Source organism: Adiantum capillus-veneris, chromosome 23, assembly GCF_014529385.1.
Source record: "Adiantum capillus-veneris isolate H3 chromosome 23, ASM1452938v2, whole genome shotgun sequence".
NCBI classification, from domain to species: domain Eukaryota; kingdom Viridiplantae; phylum Streptophyta; class Polypodiopsida; order Polypodiales; family Pteridaceae; genus Adiantum; species Adiantum capillus-veneris.
In genome coordinates this window covers 94,304,968-94,328,514 of record NC_140953.1, presented here as the reverse complement: position 1 = coordinate 94,328,514, position 23,547 = coordinate 94,304,968, and the positions used below count along the sequence as shown (strand labels likewise).

At 44.2% G+C, this 23,547-nt stretch overlaps 1 protein-coding gene across 2 annotated transcripts in view; it reads left to right on the top strand.

Moving 5' to 3' along the window:
• The window catches only part of LOC147428194 (HEAT/U-box domain-containing protein), a 132,997-nt gene that overhangs the window by 34,512 nt on the left and 74,938 nt on the right, over nucleotides 1–23,547 (top strand). Inside the window, exons 2-8 of one of the 2 annotated variants that reach the window (XM_086497745.1) lie at nucleotides 8,045–8,151; nucleotides 8,687–8,732; nucleotides 8,813–8,875; nucleotides 9,011–9,088; nucleotides 9,216–9,307; nucleotides 10,594–10,696; nucleotides 11,167–11,319. In XM_086497745.1, the coding sequence (XP_086353871.1) occupies nucleotides 8,096–8,151; nucleotides 8,687–8,732; nucleotides 8,813–8,875; nucleotides 9,011–9,088; nucleotides 9,216–9,307; nucleotides 10,594–10,696; nucleotides 11,167–11,319 (591 nt within the window). In that variant the 5' untranslated portion in view covers nucleotides 8,045–8,095. Of the gene's footprint in view, nucleotides 1–8,039; nucleotides 8,152–8,686; nucleotides 8,733–8,812; nucleotides 8,876–9,010; nucleotides 9,089–9,215; nucleotides 9,308–10,593; nucleotides 10,697–11,166; nucleotides 11,320–23,547 lie in introns of both variants that reach the window. The other variant, XM_086497744.1, reaches the window with a different exon arrangement.

Sequence of the window (23,547 nt, the reverse complement as noted above, 5' to 3'; positions counted from 1 at the left end):
GCGTATGTGCATCGACTACTGTGCACTGAACAAGAATACCATCAAGAATAGGTTCCCTATACCTAGAATTGATGATATTCTGGACAAATTAGAAGGAGCAGCTATGTTTAGCAGGATAGATCTAAAGAGTGGGTACCATCAGATCCGCATTAGATCAGAGGATGTGCACAAGACTGCTTTTAGAACGACGTTTGGCCTTTATGAGTTTTTAGTGATGCCCTTTGGTCTCACAAATGCTCCTGCTACGTTCAATAGGATGATGGACAGAATTTTTCGTCAACACCAGCAGTTTGTTGGTACATTCTTTGATGACATGATAGTCTACTCAAAGAATGAAGAGGAGCATAGGCATCACTTGGCCATTGTGTTTAAACAGCTACGTAGTCATAGGTTGCTCATCAATGCAAAGAAAAGTGAATTTTTTCTGGAAGAGATTCACTTTCTGGGACACATTGTCTCAAAGGATGGTGTCAGAATGGATCCTGCAAAAGTTGAAGCGATCAAGTCATGGCCAGATTTTGAAAGACTGTGCATGATGTCCGAAGTTTCTTGGGACTATGCTCCTATTACAGAAGGTTTATCCGAAATTTCACTGAGATTGCTTCACCTTTACATGCTCTTCAAAAGAAGGCAGTCACCTTTAGATGGACACAGAAAGAGATTTCAGCTTTTAATCTCTTAAAGGAAAAGATGACTTCAGATCCAGTCATTGTGTTGCCAGATCTTAGGAAGTCATTTGTGGTCCTGTGTGACGCCTGTGGTAGTAGCATTGGTGCAGTGCTAATGCAAGATGGTAGGGTAGTAGCCTATGAGAGTAGAATCTTGCAAGGGCCAGAAAAGACTATGCAAGTCTATGAAAAAGAACTGCAGGCCGTGATTCATGCGCTCTTAAGTTGGAAACACTACCTGCTAGGTGCAGACTTTGTTGTCAAAACGGACCATCAGACCTTGCGATACTTCTTGACACAGGCAAAGTTATCTGAGAAGCATATGCGATGGGCAAATATCTTGTCCATGTTCCACTTTCAGATTGTGCATGTGGAAGGCAAGAAGAATGTTGTGGCTGATGCCTTGTCAAGGAAGCCACAAATTTCAGCTGTGTCAATTCCTTATCATCATGAACTTGATGATATGAGGGAATAGTATACAAATGATGAAGATTTTGCAAGGGTCTTTGAGCAGCTAATGGATGGACAACGTCATGAACACTATCTTCTCAAAGATGGGTTCACGATGATGCATGGCAGATTGTGTGTCACAAAGCCATTGCGACGCAAAGTTATGGAAGAGAGTCATGTCCCACTGTATGTAGGGCATCGTGGTATCGATGCTACAGTTAAAGCGGTTGAGACATACATTCTTCTATTGGCCTACATTGAGAAGAGATGTGGATGCCTTTGTGCGAGAATGCCTAATTTGCAAGAAGGTCAAGTTTGACAGGCAAAAGGCACCAGGGTTATTGCAACCACTACCTATTCCAAATAAACCGTGGGAAAGTATTGCTATGGATTTTATCTTTGATCTTCCGAGAACGCAGACAGGAAACGATGGTATTTGGACCATCATTTGCAGATTCAACAAGCAGGCTCATTTTATTCCTGTCAGGAAGAAGATAAAACCAGATCATATGGCACGCTTGTTTATGAGCAATATTTTCAAGTATCATGGCATGCCACAGTTGATTGTTAGCGACCGTGATCCACGCATGACAAGTTTGTTCTAGAGAGGCTTGTTTGAGAATATGGGCACAAGGCTCAAATTCTCTTCGTCATTTCATCCTCAAACAGAGGGGCAGTCAGAAGAGGCAAATTCTAGTGTCCTACATCTGCTAAAGTGCTACGTGTCAGAACATAAAGGAAAGTGGGAGCAGTATTTGCCATTGGTGGAGTATGCATACAATAAGACAGTGTATTCATCAACTGGCAAGGCACCTTTTGAGATAGTTGAAGGTGGCAAGAAAGTTCCTCCCATACTGCATACAAAGGACAAGATATTTCAAGCAGATAAGTATGTTCAAGACATGGATGAAATGTACAAGAAAGTCAAAGTGGCCTTGGAAAAGACTCAGGCAAAGCAAAAGAAAGCAGCTGATCGTCACCGTCGTGAAGTGGTATTTTCACTTGGTGATTGGGTGCTTCTACGCTTTGAAAAGGCAAGGTTAAAGAAGATGAAGGGCAAGGAAAGACTGTTTCCAAAGCTCAACATGCGTTACTATGGGCCTTTTCAAGTATGCGACATAATCAGTGATGTTGCATATAGGCTGAAATTGCCTGACAGTTGGAAGATTCACAATGCGTTTCATGTGAGTCTTCTCAGACCCTATGTGGGTGATGTGCCAGAGGATATGCCAGCTGAAGACCAGCCGGAAGTTGAGGAACTTGACGAGATCTTGGTCCTGGAACAGATTCTTGCACATAAAGAAAGAAAAGTGAAAGGCAAGGTTGCTAGGCGTTACTTGGTAAAGTTCAGAAACTATCCACCAATGGATGCTAAGTGGATGGAAGAAGGTGAACTTGCAGAGTCACCAACTGTGTTATCACTTTACCTTGAAGCCTTCGATTTGCAACCTACCTTGACCCCTTGAGTTTCAAAGCTACATGGATTGTCAGTGTGACAATGGCTTCTGAAACAAATGATGTACATGGTATTTAAAGTGAGCTCAAATGAAATACCTGTTACATGAATGTTAGAGCTGTACAGATTGTCAGTTTGGCAATTGCTCTTATGGAATGTCCAAAAGTTTGGTTAGTGCTATAGAAGTGAGTATTTCTTGTCAGTTTGTCAAGGATACAATAATTGCTTCTATTAAAGGGTACATGTGTAACTGCATTCTTAAACTGTCGGTTTGGGTATGCTCGAAAGTGTTACTGGGCCCAACGTGTACTATAAGACAGTGGCAAAATGTCTAGCTACCATTTTGTCATTGGAAAGTTAGTGACTCAAAGCAATGACAGAGTGCGAAGCTACCACTATGTCATTGGGACAAGGTTCACACGTAGGCAATACATGTGTTGACGAGGTGTTGAATACACCAGGGTTGACAATGAGCATGTATGTGTCGTACATGTGTCGACAGGTGTTGAATACATCAGTGTTGACTCTGAGCATGTACAACATAGATGCAAACGAGGACCTTTGAGATTTCAAGAGGGGGGTATGTCACCGGCGTGTGACTACTATCTATCCTTTTTGTTGATTTCTTTCTTATTATTTATTCATTCTCACTTTTTGGAAGCACCCCTCGGGAAATCTAACTGCCTTGCATTGCATAGCTAGTGTGGAACTGTTCAGAGGGAGTCCAGGCCTGAGGACAAGAGAGCACTAAGGTTGGACAAGGACTATGGTTAGCCAAAGTGGGGTCATTGACTAGCCAAAGTGGAATCCTTTGCTACTTAGCTACATTTCAGTTTTGATGTGGCCGCAGTGTACAAAGAGGGTTAGAAAGATACAATGGCAACATCTCCTAAAATTTAGGGAACTGCTATTTTGGGACCTGAAATGTGTCCGCGTCATTACCTCTGGTATGACTGGGGGAACATTTTACAACTCTGCCGCGAAGTCAAATGGGCAACCGGTCAGGAGATTTTTAGGCGGCAACCCCGAAACGGGAAATGACTTGTAAACGTGCCAAGTCACACATTTCTGTGCAGTTTCCTCATGCAAGAGAAGGTGGCGTTGAATTTGAAGGGGAGAGGGGCTCATTTGCAGATTTTGTCACAGGTTAAGAGCTATGGAGTGCTTCCTTTCCCTCTTATGTATAGTGCGGTGCCAGGAGTGATGCCCTGCACGCTACGCACTGCCCTCTCTCTCCCCTATGACAGTATGTTATGCCCCTCTAGTGGGCTTTTCAATTGACCAATGTACAGTTGTGTGGGTTCATGCGCGATTGCCGAGGCAAGAGCCTCTTGCACAGGTACTGGATTAGCTAGCGGCTAATCCCCCGCAGGTACAGGTGAATTCGGAGAGCTTTCACGCCAGAAATCTCGTCCGATTCAAAGGGCAAGTAGCCCTACAGGTGCGGGAGCTCGAGGACTTGCTACGGATGCGATCGGCACGCGAAACGGAGCCCGAAACAGTAAATTGCAGCCTGCTGTGTATTTTTGCAGGTTTAGGGTTTTGGCCCTAAACGGTCCCTAATACCCCCAGGAGGTTCGGGTACGCGAGGGGACCGTTGTACAGGTGATCTGGCGCATTTTCGGGGCTGAAAACAGAGAATTCAGCGTGCTGCAGATTCTCGCCAGGTTTTGCAAAGTGCCTGTATGCGTCGGGAAAGTCATTCAATGCGTGGGAATACTGAAGGGTCCTAGTACAGTTATGTTGCCGAAATCGGGCCGGAACAGTTGAAATTCAGCCAAGCTTGTGCGGGGCAGCTTGTAGGGAACCACAACGTTTATTCCCTCTTTTAAACAATAAAGAAATACCGAAAGGGGTGCCTAAGTTAGGGGCCAATCTGGTGTTGGTCTTCTCATACAGGTGCAATGTAGTAGCCTGTATCCCTTTCCCCTTTGTTGTGTCTTGAAAGTACACGTTAAGTGGGCGACGAATTAAATGGGTGAAAGCAAATAAGGTTTAAGTCTAAGGTCTACCGCCCTTTTTGAAAGTACAAGCCGGTTTCAGAATTTACCTACAATAACACGATTCACTCTTCGACGGGGAAGGCGCCATTTGAGATTATTGAAGGTGCTACGAAGGTTCCACGTTTCCTAAGCACGAAAGATAAGATTTTTGAAGCCGACCAGTACACGAGGGACTTGGACATTGCTTTTGCCAAGGTCCGGGAGGCTTTATAGAAATCTTAGGAAAGACACAAGAAGGCAGCAGATCGACATTGTCGCGATTTGAAATTAAAGGAAGACGATTGGGTGTTCTTATGTTTTGAGAAGGCACGCCTGAGAAAGAAAAAGGGAAAGGAGCAGCTTTTTCCAAAGCTTAGCATGAGATGCTATGGACCTTTTCAGATAAAAGAAAAGGTAAATGATGTCTCCTTTAGATTGAAGCTGCCGGATACTTGGAGAATTCTTAATGCTTTTCATGTGAGTCTCTTGAAGCCTTTTAAAGGCGATGTGCCCGATGATGGGGAGCCAGATGAGCAACCCGAAGTGGAGGAAAGCGAGGAGATACTCGTTCCAGAATAGATGCTGGTACATAAAGATAGAAAGATTAAAGGTATAATGATGAGGCGGTTCTTGGTTAATTTCAAGAACTATCCCCCATTGGATGCGAAGTGGATGGAGGAGGAGGACCTAGCAGACACTCCTCAGATTGTGAAACTTTACCTTGAAGCATTTGGTTTAGCATAGTCTGCTCCAATAGAATCCTGATTTCAGCATGGGCGAATCTAGTGCAGCGGGTATGCACAAGAGGAGAGTCACTCCGCTCCTTTGTCGACAGATTGCCCCGATATTTTGATATTGTCATTGATGTCCCTTTGGGTTTCATGGATACTGCTGAGCTGACAGTATTCTGCTGAATGACTTTATGAACTGGAATTCCCGATAATGAAAATGATACTGATTGATTTGTACTTGACTTGTTTAAGTGCAGGAACTGATAGACGAAATGACAGCAACATTCATAAATCTCTATAGACATGATTGCAATATGGATTAGTTAATCGGGCATCTGTGAGGTCCCGATTGGATCTAGATGCGATTGCTAAATACGTTGCCGATTAATCATGATCTGAGATTTGGAATGGATTTTTGAATGTGATTTGTCATGTGATGTCCTGTGATGTCAAGTGATGTCCTGTGAGTGACTGTCGATTGGTACATGTGCTAGATGTGTTGTTCCTAGTGCGTCGGTACTAACAGTAGTGTTTCCTAAGACAGTTTATGGCTTTTGTCTGTTTTGCAGGCGTAATCGAGGGCGATAACGATGCTTTCAAGAGGGGGGTATGTCACAAATGGGTGACGGGGCATGCTCCTGGGCACACTCACTGAGTGGCAGCAGACCCGGATACACCCCGACTGGCCGGCATGACATGTGGCAGACAGTTCTGGATTTTGCGGCGCCAAATCCACTGACAGGTCGTACGAAAATCCAGCTTTTTGCATTGCGTTTCACGCTGACAGTGTTGATGTGGCTTTCCGTACGGATTGGTTGGCTGAAATCCTACGCTGGCTTATTTTGAAGCTTTTGGCTCAGTTGCTTTATTTTTACAAGCTTTCAAAGTCGACAGCTTTTGGGGCTCTGCTTTTGGGCATCCCTTGTAACCAATAAATATGTGGTTAGGCCCTCGCTTCTCAGAGCATATGGACGTAGAGTTTGAGAGTGAGCACCTACCCACTCTCTTGTACTTTGAACACAGATTAATACAAAAAGAAATACCGATAGGGGCGCCAGTCTTTGGGGCCAATATGTCTAGGCACGAAACTACGCCGGGCCGTGTCGACTCAAGTGTGAAATGTGAACTGTTTTGAAGTGAATCTCTTCTGTGTCGCTGTAGAATCTTGACTTGGAGTATCCAAGTTTATTACAAGAGCGCTAGAGGCTGAGAGTGAGATCAAACTGCAGAAACGTCAGCAAGTGGAGATCGATGTGCCTGCAGAAAAACGCTAGAGAGAGGGTGAGCAACAAATTGGAAACGCTAGGGAGAGAAAATGCTAGGGAGACAGTGAGAGCCCAAAAAACCCCACGACCCCATAAATGGCTAAAAAAGGCTAATAAATATGTAATCTCACTAAAAGTGACTTGGGACACATATTTAGTAGCATGACTGCAAAATACTCGAGACACTGACCCCGGGAAGCCCTAGGAACGGGGGTCGCGCCTCATGCCAGCCTACGGGGTGGGCATCACAATGAAGTGCACCGCCAAAGGCAAGTACATCTACCTCAAATACGGCCGGGCATAGCCACAAAACAACCCTCACTCCCTGATCTGCTCCTCGGAGATACTGGAGCTGCCACCTGACATGAAGATGTACTCTTAACAAAATGATGGATGGATGATTCGTGCAACAAATAACTCTTTGTACAGGAGATCTCTACATATCCTCTTATCCTTGAGTAGCCGTACATCACAGCTACTCATATGGAAACAAAGGTGATGGACGATGGATCAACTTATGCTAGGATAAGGAGTAGGGATGTGAAGTGTGCGGTCCAATTCCTTACTGTTTATGTGGACCATGAAACGAACCGTGACACTCTTAGAGAGTAACCTTTGCCAAAGACAAACAAAGAATTCAAGGACTTTAGGGATATTAGGGATTTTGGCCGTGTACCATTGTAGAGCGGGATTGCAATGGTACAAGACGAGAAAAGTTTTTGCACGATGTATATGCAAAGGAGTGTTTTCTATAGGTTTTGTAGGATTGACAAACTATGGATCTATCTCTTTTACAAAGTGTGAGCACTTGAAGTGGGGTGAACGACAACATGTAAATAGTGTACAAAAAGGTCTGAGTAACAGTGGTTTCTTAGAAGATGATGAATGCATTATACATGTGTTTGATGTGTTTTCATTATGGATACTATGCAAGACTTGAAGTCTTTAGTGGATTGCGATTTGTGTGTTGGAAATGAGGTTGTGAAAGTGTGTTCCATAGAAATGTACGGTCATTGAGGATTTTGGAAATGCTCAAGTTGTTGGTATAAGCCTTTGACAAAGACTAAGATGGAGCAAGCTACTTAACAGCCTAGTCTTGGCGACCCGAGCAAGATTGGGCATGAGTTTACGCACAAGTCCTTGAAGGAGTTAAAGGTTGGTTGCAAGGACAATTTGACTGAGGCTGAAAAGATATGTTTTGAAGAAATGCTTGCCAAACATGGAAAGGCTTTTACACGGATATGTTGTTGTCTTTTTTTTTCTTTTGTGTTGTGTGTGATGTGCACACCCATGTGTGTAAATAGCGCCCCGCAATATGATCGAGAAGGCCCATTACCTGATTGCGTGTAATGTGTATGTGGGTGTGTCTGGTTTGGAAGATGTTTGACTGCTCATAGTGCACAATTTAACATTTAAGCGCTTCACATCATTTATTGAAGTTGTACAAACTGCAACACTACTGACCTACCGTAACCTTTTGTTACCAGTGCAGCTGCTTCATTGCTGCAAAGCTCTAGGGCAATTGCAGTTGGATTTGGGGGTTATGTTGGAAGTTCACGTGTGGATGGTCCTGATTCTCAGGACAATGACCAGCCATGGGTAAGGAGATTGGACACTAGTATGAACAGCTTTTCTTTTTGGTTCTTAGTCATGCTGAGCTACATTAATCTAGTTTCCTGTTTGAAATATTTTATGATAAACGGCTGCAACATGGTTGCAGTTTTTAATGCACACGGCTAGTGTTGCTACAGAGTTCATGTTAGGCATCAAGGCAGACTTGAATATATAAATTGAACATAGCAGATCAAAGCTAAGTACATCAAGTATGAAAATTAAATTACATAATAAAGATGTCAATTTCAAACTCTATCTACTGGTCTGATCACAACTCTTTTATGCTTGTATGTTTGAGTATTGAAAAAGCTTATGAGCAAGCCAATAGTTGTGTACATGAATTCAGTGATTTAACTTTGTGCAGCTATCTTCAAATAGAATAATTGTTTTTAGCCAGTGAGTCCAATGACTTGATGGGCTGGTCATTATACTGCTGTTTCAGCTTTCAAGAAGAATATGCATGTTCTGAGCTACCCAAAGATTCTCTTTCATAGATAGAAACTCTGCCTAATTTGTGCAGATTTGATCGCTTCTCTGTCACACGTTCCAATTATCTAGCTGGATCCGTAAGACCATGCTGGTTTACCTTGTGCTTTGGTGAATATGATGGACTAATATAGCTAAACTGCTGTAAGTTTTGTTACAGGATGTGGATGGTGAGGCTGCAATTCACCTTCGCAGGCTATCAAAAAAGGATTTTACCACGAGGGTATGGCCTGCTCAGTTCATTGTGTGATAACATTCATGCTGCTTATTTTTATTGTATGTCTTCAAGTTCTTGTATGTTTTTGTATTTACAGTGAAACTAATTTGTAACTCTGAACGTCTTCTGACATGAATGAAGGTGAAGGCATTGAAAGCTTTGATCACATTTTTCAGAGAACGCCCTGCAACTGAGTTGTGCCAACTGCTTCCAAATTGGGTACTCTTTTGACTTCCTCTAAACACAAGCATGTACATTTCTTCATATCTGAAGCTCATTTCGCATGTTCACTCAATCTGTCTCAGAGAGTTTGAGTATTTACAAGTGAAAAATGTGCTCCTGGCAGATTTTTGAATACAAGAAACTGGTCCAAGATGAAAACCAGCAAGTTAGAGAGTGTACTCACAATGCAATGTCTGCCATTGCAGTTTCTGTTGGGTGAGAATGCTCTTGATCAGGACCTCATATGTTTTTTTGCACAAAAGCATTAAACTTTTTGCTGTCTGATAGGGTTTTCTGCTTGTTCATTAAAAACTGCCACATTATTCTTTGTTATGTAACCTTTCTCATTGTTCGCTCCCTTCAAGCTTGGCCTTTTTGACGGGCGGGCTCTGTTCTGGCAACTTTTTACATTTCATTCTCTGGTTCTACCTTAAAGGCGTATGGTGGCCTCATGTGGATGAGATCCATTCTTGCTTCTTCATCAGAGAATGGCTTGGAGAGTTTACTAGTTTAGAAATTCCCACCCTTTCGGAGAATACAATGGCATTTCTCTCTATCAATCAATTTGCTCAGGAACCAATTCTTTTGAGTCAAAAGCTTCCCGAGATTTATGGTCGGTATCACTGAACATTAAGTTTGATATTTCATAAATGATTTTCAAGCATTAACATATATTTTGATTGTGCACAGTATGGTACCATGCAGTTAAAGCTCAAGTTCAACGCTCAATATGCCAATTTCTATTTCTAGGGTAGAGTGACAGGACGACTAAAGATTCTGGTGGGAATGGCAATATTGGGCTCATAAAATGCTAAAAGGCTTACGAAACTTCAAGCACTCAGATGCCACTAGGGGAGTTAAAAGGGATTCTCATGTTTGTGCCTTAGAAATCAGCCACAACTGAAAGTGGGAAGAAAGGTCTGAAAGAGCTGATCCCCAGCTTCACACATCCTCCTTGGAAAGAGGGTTTAGTCCTAAATAGAAGGGAAAGTAGCGGTACACAACGAAAATAGGCTTAATAGCACCACCTTTCTCAAACTATCCAGCCATTCTTTGCTGGAAAGATGTGCCATTTCCCTCTTGAATAACAGGACTTGAGTTGAAGACTTGTCGGATAGATCTTTGAGATCTCTTGAGATAGTTTCCTACACCGTTAAAATTCTCTCCTCCTCCTCACTGATCCCTCTCTCTCTCGCGAAGCCTCCTATAGATGCATAGGCATGTTTATACGCATCGCATAGGCCTGTAACGTCTATTATAGTGGATCTAGGACACCTATGTTTTGTTCTCCATGTGTGATTTGCAGTCGCTTGGTATTTGATGCATTTATTTGTCATGCACATGTTTTATAAGGATGTTTTCTCTAGCCAATCTAAAATTATGTAATCACCATTTTTAGGGTTTTTAGGTTCTTTTGTCCTTTTATCAAGGCACTTATAGTTCTTCTTCACCCCATTTTATCCTTTTTATTTAAAGCTGGTTTTCCTTTTCTTTGCTTGCAGAAGAGGGCTTGCTCCACATTTACGAATGCTTATGGGTGCGTGGTGGGTGTCTCAGTTTGATCCTGTGAGGGAGGTTTCTGCAGCTGCACGGCAATCTCTACAAGTAATCTATAAAGAATTTAGCACACTAGTGCGAATTAGAAGTGTACTCTCAGTGCTATTATATCTTCAAGGGAGTGTCTGAATGGCGATAGTTTAAATCCCTAAGGGTCAAAGATGGGTGCCACATGGTCAATTATTTTTAAGCCTCAAGCGAGTGTTTGCATGGTAGGGACTTGTTTATGCCATGTGAGGTGCATTTTGACTCAATTTGTTGCCAGCGTTAGTGTTTAAAGAGTCAAATGCTGTGAGCTTTATAGATGAAATGTCGATAAGTCGACTTGGCTGCCATGCTAGCTAGCCAACATGGTAAATACAGGTGGGCATGGTGACTGTAGGCTTAATTGGGACTCTAGGGATGGCTGGCTTCCTCTTTTGGAGGAGTAATTATATAACTTGTGTTTCACAAAATAATTACGGATTGGTTTAGTTTGTCACCTTTAGGTTTTAATAAACTTTACTTCATTGTCTCAGGTCGCTTTTCAAGGACCATCAAAACGACTGGAAGCTCTTATGTTCTGTGCCACTGACGTTCTCATGTACATTGATAGCTTACTCAAGCTATCTCCTCAAACCATCTCAGAAAAACATGTCCCTATTGAAGAATCAACCAAGAAATATGAACTAGTGGGTAATTTGTTTTAGAACTGGGTTCCCAACAAGATTAAGTCACTTTTGTTGTTTCTGTAAGTTTCTTTGTGGCTGATTGGTATCTGTTTTTATAGAATGTTTGTGAAAGGTATGTAAGGGTGTCTTTGTAAAATGGTGCTACTTTTGAATGTATGGATGCCAAGGAATTGGAGAACATTAGCAGAAGCAGCAAATGTAAAGTCCTGCACATAGAATTGAAGGTTCCACCACAAAGATTGGGTCTGCTTTTGAGTCTAAGCTGTACGTAAGGGGTGTCTTTGTAAAATGGTGCTACTTTGAATGTATTGATGCCAAGGAATTGGAGAACATTAGCAGAAGCAGCAAATGTAAAGTCCGGCACATAGAATTGAAGGTTCCACCACAAAGATTGGGTCTGCTTTTGAGTCTAAGATTGTGTTGCAGTGCATCCTTCAGGATGTGGAGGAGTCTGGGGCTACTCCATCAAAGAAGAGTCTTCTTCTTTTCGTGATGGGCTCCATAGTCTCTGGAGTGAAATTATATTCAGATATGAGAATAGAGGGATATGTCCTGTAGATCTGAGCCTCTCTAATGAGAGCAGTTCATGATGGTTGAAGCATATGATTCTCCATAGGCAAGCCCCAGAAGTGACACAAGTTTGTGCAATGGTATCGGCACACATGAGCATGAGCTATTATGTTTGCAAGTGTAAGGCATCTTTGGATGCTTGAGATACGAAAGTTGGAAAAACTAGTTTCTCTCCATGGTTAGCCAATTCAACAAGATGGAAATTTTCTTTTTCTTCCTATCCTTTTGACAAAGGGTTAGATGCTTAATTGCGATGAATGGTCCATGATTTGGATATGGCCAATGATTGGTAAAGTAGTTTCTCTCCATGGTTAGCCGATTCAACAAGATGAAAATTTTCTTTTTCTTCCTACCCTTTTGACAAAGGGTTAGATGCTCAATTGCGATGAATGGTCCATGATTTGGATATGGCCCATGAGCCAAGGTACGAGATGTTTCTCTGTCCTCTCACACAAAATTTTAAAGACAGCACTATGAGCACCATAGACACCTAAACTTCTCTCCAGGTAGGTTCATTCTTCTCGAGATTGAGAAGATGGAAATGTGTTAACAGATTATCAGATAAGGAAACTTTTGGCGTGTTCCAATACCTTACTTGACGCTTTTGGTCAGTCTATTTTTGAGTCTCCGAGTGGAAATTCTCCAAAAGGAAGCAGAGGGAAGATAGTAGTTTCTCCTAACGCAGTAGACCAACAAGTCTAGTTTCCCATTGGTAGTATGAGTTCATATTTTCAAGCTCAATTTAACCAAAAGAATGACATCTCCATCCCTAGAGAGAGATTTGATTTGATTTGGTATTAACGTCCGCGAGAGAGAGAGAGAGAGAGAGAGAGAGAGAGAGAGAGAGAGAGAGAGAGAGAGAGAGAGAGAGAGAGAGAGAGAGAGAGAGAGAGAGAATCAACACCATACTGGGACCAGAAAATCTGAGGAAAGCAATTAGTCAACTTAATCAAACTGCAACTAATTGCTTTCCTCAAATTTTCGAGTCCCAGTATGGCGTCGATCCTCTCTCTCTCTCTAGGGACGGAGATGTCATTCTTTTGGGAGACTTTAATGCCAGGACGAGCCAGTCTCAGACAGCTTTCTACGATACCTCAGAGGAAATGTTGAGAGAATTGGATGTCAGTGATTTAGGATTGGCCAGGTGTTCGCAGGATGAAGAGCACACTAGATATGGGGGATATCTGTTGAGGACTGCACATGGACTGGCCATCTTGAATGGCCTCTAGAGATTTCCAGTTTGAGTGGATTCACTTGTTTTTTTCATAGACATGGGGCTAAACATAGTGGATTATGTTTGGCTCAGCACAGTCACATACCCTCTATACAGGACTTTACAGTCGGACCCATGCCTATTGGGGTAGCAGTAGATCATGCTCTTTTCACGTTTACAGTGTCATTCCAGTTCAGCACAGCTCGACTGGCACAAAGATCTAGGCATACCCGATACGCTTTTACTTCGGAGACTGATTTTGTCTACATAGATGGTATCTACAGACGCTTATGCACAAAGGTCAGTCTATTTTTGACTCTGTGAGTGGAAATTCTCCAAAAGGAAGCAGAGGGAAGATGGTAGTTTCTTCTAACGCAGTAGACCAACAAGTCTAGTTTCCATTGGTATGAGTTCATATTTTCAAGCTTCCAGTTTGGTTAAGTTGACTAATTGCTTTCCTCAAATTTTCTGGTCCCAGTATGGTGTTGATCTTCTCTCTCTCTCTCTCTCTCGATTGACCAGAGCCCATGCAGCATTGGGCAGATTGGAAAGGATGTGTTCACAGGTTCAGTTTGAGGAGCCTCGGATGAAGCTCTGGCTCTTTGACACTTTGGCGGCTTCTGCATTGCTTTATGGAGCTGAGATTTGGGGACCTTCACTGGATCATTACGGGAGGACAAGCCGCAGTGATGGATGGGGGGACATGGAGAAGCCTCTGGTCTCTATGATCTCGGGGCTCATTAGAGCCAAGGCTTCAGTACCACATGCTATTGTATGAGTAGAGCCAGCTGCCCCCCCACTAGTGGTTGAGGCGCTCACCAGATTTGTCTCCTTCATACACCGCATGTGGGAACTTCCCAGAGACAGATATGCACGCCTTGCACTTGAGTCCTCTTGACAGTTAGCCATGCAGGGAGATACATCATGCTGGTATGGGGAGATGACATCATGGTTTCAGGCGCATGGGTTCAGCATAGACAGATTGCCTCCCTTCCCGTACTCACTGGATGCGCCCTCTCTGACTCTTACACAGTCCGAGATCACCAGGCTCATTCGCAAGGACTTGACTCAGCTAGACACCAAGAGGACATGGATACAGCCAGCAAAAGAGCTGGGCACGAAGATGGCTTTCTACAGAGAGCATCTCCTCCAGCTTACAGAGGATGGTTTTGTGACGAGGCCCAGATACATGGACACCCACTTGTCTCATGGGATACAATGTGCTATTGGCCAGATACGCATATCTTCACACCAACTGCGGATCGAGACTGGAGATACAGCGGAGTACCAGCAGAGGCCAGGACATGCCCCCTATGTGACATCGAGCCTGAGACAGAGTTGCACTACACATGCCACTGCCCCGTCTACTACAAGATACGAGGCCGCTTCCATTGCTTGTTCAGAGAGGGCTTTGGACCATTCTCTAGAGTCATGCGGTACGAGGATCAGAGATGCCTGGGTTTGTTTTTGCTGGAGCTGCGCAGATACAGAGAGAGCCTGATGAGAGGAGAGGCTTGCCAGTCTCAGAGACATATCACAGCCTTCTTTAGAGCTGCCAACGGACACCCGGAGGAGTTACTACCATAGCAGAGCTCGTCGCCTTACACCAGAGACACACTGATCGATCGAGCGACTGAGCTGGGGAGATCCAGACGCCCACGAATGCGGACGACTACACAACATCGACGGAGGCTGCATCAGAGGATTCGGATCACTTTGGCTCGACATGCACGACGCCCGGTCAGACTACTGACCATGGAGGAGATTGATGAGATCCGCCAGCGACCGATGCTGGATCTCCTGTGATCTAGCTATCACAGCTAGCTGTTTAGCTGCTTAGTTCACACCTAGCAGTTTAGGATTCCATAGTATTTTATTTTGTCATTTAGTCATTTTGTCATCTTGTTACTCTGACTTTGTATCAGATCCACCACATTGTAACTTTCTGGTCTCATAGGTCACTTTGGTCTTTTGAAGACGTTAATATAAATTTCTCTCTCTCTCTCTCTCTCTCTCTCTCTCTCTCTCTCTCTCTCTCACCTATGTAACTTAGAGCCAGAGACAGAGCTGCACAACACATGTCACTGCCCGACATACTATGAGATACGCGGCTGCTTCCACTGCCTGTTCAGAGAAGGGTTCGGACCTTTTTCTAGAGTCATGAGATACAAGGATCAGAGGTGTCTCGGATTGTTCCTGCTAGAGTTGCGCAGACTTAGGGAGAGCTTGCTGAGGACATTAGGGGAAAGACAGCCTTAGAGACGAATCATAGGTTTCTTTACACCAGCCAGAGGAGAGCCAACGGAGCAGTCATTACAGCAGATCTCAGAGCCTTCTCATACTAGAGGTACACTGCTTGACCGAGCCATTGAGCTTGGCAGATCCAGACGTCCAAGACCTCGGGGGGTCTTCCACTATCGACGAAGGCTGCAATAGAAGATACAGATCGCTCTAGCTCGACATGCAAGACGCCTAGCTTTCTACGATACCTTAGAGGAAATGTTGAGAGAATTGGATGTCAGTGATATGGGATTGGCCAGGTGTTCGCAGGATGAAGAGCACACTGGATATGGGGGATATCTGACATATTTGGGGACTGCACATGGATTGGCCATCTTGAATGGCCTCCAGAGATTTGTTTTCCTCATAGACATGGGGCTAGCATAGTGGATTATGTTTTGGATCAGCACAGTTACATACCCTCTATACAGGACTTTACAGTCTGACCCAGGCCTATTGTGGTAGCAGTAGATCATGCTCTTTTCACGTTTACCATTCCAGTTCAGCACAGCTGGACTGGCACAAAGATCTACGCATACCCGATACGCTTTTACTTCGGAGATTGATTCTGTCTACATAGATGGTATCTATAGACGCTTAGGCACAAACGTCGGTCTATTTTTGAATCTCCGAGTGGAAATTCTCCAAAAGGAAGCAGAGGGAAGATAGTAGTTTCTCCTAACGTAGTAGACCAACGAGTCTAGTTTCCCATTGGTAGTATGAATTCATATTTTCAAGCTTACAATTTGGTTAAGTTCATTAATTGCTTTCCTCAAATTTTCTGGTCCCAGTATGGTGTTGATCCTCTCTCTCTCTCTCTCTCTCTCTCTCTCTCTCTAGGGATGAAGATGTCATTCTTTTGGTTAAGTTGACTAATTGCTTTTCTCAAATTTTCTGGTCCTAGTATGGTGTCTATCCTCTCTCTCTCTCTAGGGATGGAGATGTCATTCTTTTGGGAGACTTTAATGCCAGGACGAGCGAGTCTCAAACAGCTGTCTACGATACCTTAGAGGAAATGTTGAGAGAATTGGATGTCAGTAATATGGGATTGGCCAGGTGTTCGGCAGGATGAAGAACACACTGGATATGGGGGATACCTAACAGATTTGGGGACTGCACATGGACTGGCCATCTTGAATGGCCTCTAGAGATTTCCACTTTGAGTGGGTTCACTTGTTTTCCTCATAGACATAGGGCTAGCATAGTGGATTATTTTTTGCCTCAACACAGTTACATACCCCCTATACAGGACTTTACAGTCGGACCTTGGCCTATTGGGGTAGCAGTAGATCATGCTCTTTTCATGTTTACCGTCTCATTCCAGTTCAACACAGTTCGACTGGCACAAAGATCTACGCATACCCGATACGCTTTTACTCCGGAGACTGATTCTGTTTACATAGATGGTATCTACACACGCTTATGCACAAAGGTCAATCTATTTTTGAGTCTCCGAGTGGAAATTCTCCGAAAGGAAGCAGAGGGAAGACAGTAGCTTCTCCTAACGCAGTACACCAACATGGCTAGTTCCCATTGGTAGTATGAGTTCATATTTTCAAGCTTACAATCTGGTTAAGTTGACTGATTGCTTTCCTCAAATTTTCTGGTTCCAGTATGGTGTCGATCCTCTCTCTCTCTCTCTCTCTCTCTAGGGATGGAGATGTCATTCTTTTGGTTAAGTTGACTAATTGCTTTCCTCAAATTTTCTGGTCCCAGTATGGCGTCGATCCTCTCTCTCTCTCTCTAGGGATGGAGATGTCATTCTTTTGGGAGACTTTAATGCGAGGACGAGCTAGTCTCAGAAAACTTTCTACGATACCTCAGAGGAAATGTTGAGAGAATTGGATGTCAATGATATGGGATTGGCGAGGTGTTCGCAGGATGAAGAGCACACTGGATATGGGGGATATCTGACAGATTTGGGGATTGCACATGGGCTGCCCATCTTGAATGGCCTCTAGAGATTTCCAGTTTGAGTGGGTTTACTTGTTTTCGTCATAGACATGGGGCTAGCGTAGTGAATTATGTTTTGGCTCAGCATAGTTACATACCCTCTATAAAGGACTTTACAGTCGGACCCAGGCCTATTGGGGTAGCAGTAGATCATGCTCTTTCATGTTTACCGTCTCATTCTAGTTCAGCATAGCTCGGCTGGCACAAAGATCTACGCATAGAGGATACACTTTTACTTCAAAGACTGATTTTGTCTACATAGATGGTATCTACAGACGCTTATGCACAAAGGTGAGTCTATTTTTGAGTCTCCGAGTGGAAATTCTCCGAAAGGAAGCAGAGGGGAGATAGTAGTTTCTCCTAAAGCAGTAGACCAACAAGTCTAGTTTCCCATTAGTAGTATGAGTTCATATTTTCAAGCTTGCAATTTGGTTAAGTTGACTAATTGCTTTCCTCAAATTTTTTGGTCCCAGTATGGTGTCGATCCTCTCTCTCTCTCTCTCTCTCTCTCTCTCTCTCTCTCTCTCTAGGGATGGAGATGTCAGTCTTTTGGTTAAGTTGACTAATATCTTTCCTCAAATTTTCTCGTCGCAGTATGGTGTGGATCCTCTCTCTCTCTAGGGATGGAGATGTCATTCTTTTGGGAGACTTTAATGCCAGGACGAGCCAGTCTCAGATAGCTTTCTACGATATCTCAGAGGAAATATTGAGAGAATCGGATGTCAGTGATATGGGATTGGCCAGGTGTTCGCAGGATGAAGAGCACACTGGATATGGGGGATATTTGACAGATTTGGGGACTGCACATGGATTGGCCATCTTGAATGGCCTCTAGAGATTTCAAGTTTGAGTGGGTTCACTTGTTTTCCTCATAGACATGGGACTAGCATAGTGGATTATGTTTTGGATCAGCACAGTTTCATACCCTCTATACGGGACTTTACAGTCGGACCCAGGCCTATTGGGGTAGCAGTAGATCATGCTCTTCCTAAGTTTACCGTCTCATTCCAGTTCAGCACAGCTCCACTGGCACAAAGATCTACGCATACCCGATACGCTTTACTTCAGAGACTCATTTTGTCTATATAGATGGTACCTACAGATGCTTATGCACAAAGGATTCGTGAAGACCTCTAGGGGAGCTTCACTTATATATTGACAAAGACACTGAAGGATGCAGCAGCAGAGGCATATCCACACACTGAGTCTAGGCAACTATGATGTTTTGGGAGCATACCTTAGAATAGCTGGTATGATGAGGAGTGCATAGAGACTAGAGCTCGACTTCAGAGGGAGGTATTGCTAGGAGTCATTACTCACAGGTTGTCACGGATTGCCTTTCGATGTATGGTACGATGGAAGAAGAGGGCGTTTCTAGCTCGGCTAGAGGAGGATCCATATTAGTTGTTTTTGAGCCAGGATTCAGGTGAGGCATGGCGATTCTTCCATGAGCACTCTCCCCCACGAGTCATCACTTCTACGGAGGTATGGGGTCAGTATGCGTCATCTCTTTGCACAGTCCCGGGGCAGCCACCCCTTCCAGATCCGTCAGAGCCATGCCCACACACATGTGCTTTCTTTACCGCTGAGATGGTAAAGAAAGCCATTGATAGGATGAAGACCAGGAAAGCATATGATCACGATGGCCCTGGTAGCAGAGCATTTTATACATGCTAGAGATTTGCTTGCAGAGCTTCTAGCAGTGATGTTCAATCGTGCCATGTGCGAGGTGTCACCAGGAGGTGTATTTTTCCTGTTGCCTTCCGTAAATAAGTATTAGATATATTTATTTTATTTTTACTTGTTTGTCCCAAAACCCTTGAAAAGGTGCAAGTGGACATTGCATGGCCAGTGTGAAACGGCTGCAGCCAAATGGGTTTCTCACATCGGGGATTTAGGTCGGTCAGACAGGGACTGCCCGGGCCACTTAGCATTGAATTCTGATGAGTATGGAAGCTCGTGTGCGCCAAACTGGAATTTGGGCCACTCGTCAAGTCACTGCAACTTTATAAGTTGAAAGGGGCCAGTAAATTAACCCACATTGTAGATGTTGGTCAAATGGTAGTCTTCAATGATGGTCAGGAGACCGATAGGGACGCCATGGAAGCATCTCCTAAAATTTAGGGAACTGCTATTTTTGACCGGAAAATGTGTTCGCGTCATTAGCTCTGGAATGACAAGGGGAACATTTTATTGCTCTGCTGCCAAGTCAACTGACGCACCAGTTGAGATATTTTTAGCAGGGAAAGCCTAAACTCGGAAACTGGGCGACGTGTCAGCCTGTGAGCGATTTTGCCACTATGGGAGGCAAAAACGAGCTGCATATCAACAAAGGGGGCGCCATTTTCAGCCTCAGGTGGATTGTAGCAGGTACAGAAGCTATGGAATGCTTACCTTGCCCTCTATGCACAGTATGGTGACGGGAGTGATGCCCCGCACCCTACATACTGCTCTCTTTCTCCCCTACGTACAGTATGTTATGCCCCACTAGTGGGCTTCTCATTTGACCTATGCACAGTTCTCGGGGTTTATGCGCCTTTGCCAAGGCAAGAGCCTTCTGAACAGGAACCGGATTAGCTAATTGCTAATCTCTCACAGGTACGCACAGTTCCATCACGAAAGATTGCGAGTTTGGAGAGTTTTCTCGCGTGAAAACTCGTCCAATTCACAGGGGAACTGTCCCATTGCATGCGGGAGCCCTTGGGACACGCGTAGGCGTGTTCGCTCCGCTAAAAACGATCCGAAACAGGGAATTACAGCCTGCTGTGTTTTTCTGCAGGTTTAGGGTTTCACACCTAAACTGCAAGGGAACATTGGGGGAGCCTCGTGAGAGCCTTGGGATGCGTGTACAGGCTTTTGGGCTCCCGGCAGTGAAAAACAGAGAATTACAGCCCGCTGAATTTCTGTGACAGCTCACCAGAAAGCTTCCAGATATCGAGGGAATCCGTCCTAGACAGGTGTTTTTGACCTACAGGGGTTTTTGCGCCGTTATGTTGTCGAAATCCGGTCGAAAACCTGCGTTTTCAGCCCTCGCCAGGTTTGGACAGCTTTGTGAAAGCTTGTGCTAAGTGGTCGGATCATCTACCTTAATTTAAATAAAGAAATACCGAAAGGGGCGCTAGTCTTTGGGGCCTACAGGGTGTCGGTCTCGTGTGCGCAGTGACATTCTAGTCGCTGGACGCAACTGTGTTCTCTTCCCTTCTCAGTGCTCTGTGTAAAGTTAACAGGTAATTGAAATAGTACCGCCCTCTACGTTGTACGGGCCGGTTACATGGTTCCATCGACGGGATAGTCACTTTTTCTTCAAAAAGTGCAGCGTGGATTGTTGTGGGTGAAAGCAACATAGAGCTTGTCGTTATGGCAGATAAGAGAGACCAAGTACCTGAAGAGGGATCTTCCTCACATGGCACGGAGAAAGTTCCTTCAACTCTTCAAGAAGAGGACAGGTTGTTTAGAACTCAACTACGTTGTTGCATGGACATGTTTCAGTAGTTGGCTAACAACCCAAGGATGCAGGAATTCTTACAGGCTCCGACACAGGTTTTTTAGCCTCCTACACAGGGCATGACTGAGCCGTTGCAGGAAAAGGAGATTTCCAATGCGCAGAGGACTCATGATGCTCGAGGGAAAGCCCACGTGGTTGAGCAACTAGCGGTGTCCAAAGATCCAAAGCAACTTGCTTTAGCTGGACAGGAACCGTTTGTGAATGGTCAAGGGAGCAATGAACAGGCTATGCGTCAGACCCTTCCATTACCTAATACTTATCCTGGTTATTTTGGAGGTGGTTCAGTGTTTCAAGCTATGGCTGGACCTTCCACAGGTTATATGCCAGGGAATTTGTTCGGGACAATGCAAACAGGCATGGGTAACCCTATGTACGCGAACATGGGTGTCCAACCTGGTTTTCAGGGTGCCTATGGCCAGTTTCGAGTGCCTGGAACACAATTTGGTATGGCTGGTTTTTCGCAGCCATACGTACAAAATGCAGATATGACAGGGAAAACAGTTGATGCGAGTGCTAGAATGAACACTCATGGAGCACCACTGCTACAGGCACCTGTTTATGATAATGTGGCTCCTTTGAGTCAGCCTAAGGATTACAAGGAAGGTGGGCAGGGAGTGAAGTTTGAAACTTTCAGAGGAACCGAGGACCAATTAAAGGCTTTGACCTTTATACAGCAATTCGATGCAGCTTATGCTGGAGGCAACTTCACGGAATCTTCAAAGATACGCAAGGCTGCCACTTTCTTGAAAGGGAATGCGCTTCAATGGTGGACCGCATTGTTGAACCAAGGTCAAGCCCCAACAACGTGGGTCCAATTCAAACAACTTTTTGCGCCTGCATGGTTGACAAACACTTTTGAAGTGGATGTGATGACAGAATGGCACGAGTTGAATGCTAAACAGTGTGCGAATTTGGAAGAGTACAATAAACAGTTTTGGGCCGCACTGTTGCCAGTCACCTCTTACAGGTTTGTGCCATTGTCAGAACAGTTTGAGAAGTACTGTTGCGGATTGCCCAAGAAAATCAAGGACTACTGCACAAAGACTACTGTCATGAATATGTTTCAGTTGATAGAGAATGCAAGAGTGGCCAGCAATCTGTCGAAGGGAGATTCCGATGGATTTAATAGCCACAAGAAAGGGTCCCAGGGCAAACAGTTTTCAGCCAAGGGCAATGTTGCAGCAAAGCCTTCTGAGCCTCCCACAAAGAAGCCCTCCACTGAAGAAGCTGATACGTCCAAGAAGCAGTCTAAATCTTCTTCGGAACGAGGACAAGGACAAAAAAGGCATTTTTCTGACAAAACTTTTCAAGAAAGGAAAGCTCTTAGGTAGGCCAAGAAATGCTACATTTGTGAACAGGAAGGACACTTTGCAAATGAGTGCCCACAGAAGAAGTCACAGGATAAGGATGACAAGTGAGACCATAAAGGGAAGAAGCCAAAGCCGAGTGCAGGACTTGTTCCAGATTTGGTTGGAGATCAGCCAAACAGAGATGCCACGGAGCTGTGCAGAGCTTGGGGCAAAGTTAGAGACCAGACAGTGCTGGTTTTCTTTGATCCAGGAGCCCGTGCAAATTTCATATCACCAGAATTGGCATCAAAGTTGGGCATTCGTGCAGAGGAGATGGGTATGACAGGCGAAGCAGGTTTGGCATGCCCAGGACATTCAGAGCCTGTTACTCCCATTCTGGGAAAGCTTCGTCTGCACATTCAGAGCTATGTGGATGCGGAAGAATTTCATATTATGCCGCTTGAGGGCTGTGACGTGTTATTGGGTATCCCATGGTGTTACAGGTTGCATGCTATGGTGGATACTTACAACAAAAAGATTACCCTTGTACATAGAGGAAAGACTCATGTCCTTGATGTAAAGCTTAAAGGCGAGTCTGTTCCAGTTGTTTTTGCTTCTGCTATTTCATCTGTAATAAAGAATCATCTTTCTGCGTACTTGATCTTTGCGAAAGAAGTACCTCAAGTTGTATCTAATTTGTCTACCTTAGATAAAGACAGGTCAACTTTTTTGAGTGGTTTCAGTGATTGTTTTTCGGACTCTTTGCCAGGGGAGTTACCTCCTGAGAGACCTGAGGATCATACTATAGATCTTGTGCCAGGTTCGAGTCCACCGAATAGACCACCATACAGGGTTAGTGCAGCCCAACAGAAAGAGATTATGAGTCAGGTCAACGAGCTTTTAGAGAAGGGGCTGATTCAGCCCAGTTCATCCCCTTTTTGTTCGCCTGTACACTTAGTGCAGAAGAAGGATGGTTCATGGCGCATGTGCATTGACTATCGCGCCTTGAATAAGAATACTATCAAGAACAGGTTCCCCATACTGAGGATAGATGACATTCTTGATCGGCTTGAGGGAGCGTCATTGTTTACAAGAATAGACCTAAAGAGCGGGTATCATCAGATACGCATTAGACCAGAAGATGTCCATAAGACTGCGTTCAGGACAACATTTGGTCTCTATGAGTTTCTTGTCATGCCATTTGGTCTCACAAATGCTCTTGCCACATTTAATAGGATGATGGACATAATTTTTAGACCACATAGAAACTTCGTGGGTACCTTCTTTGATGACATGATTGTCTACTCAAAGTCTGAAGAGGAGCATAGGGATCACTTGACCGCAGTTTTCAATGAGCTACGCAAGAATAGGCTACTCATCAATGCGAAGAAAAGTGAGTTCTTTTTGCAAGAAATTCA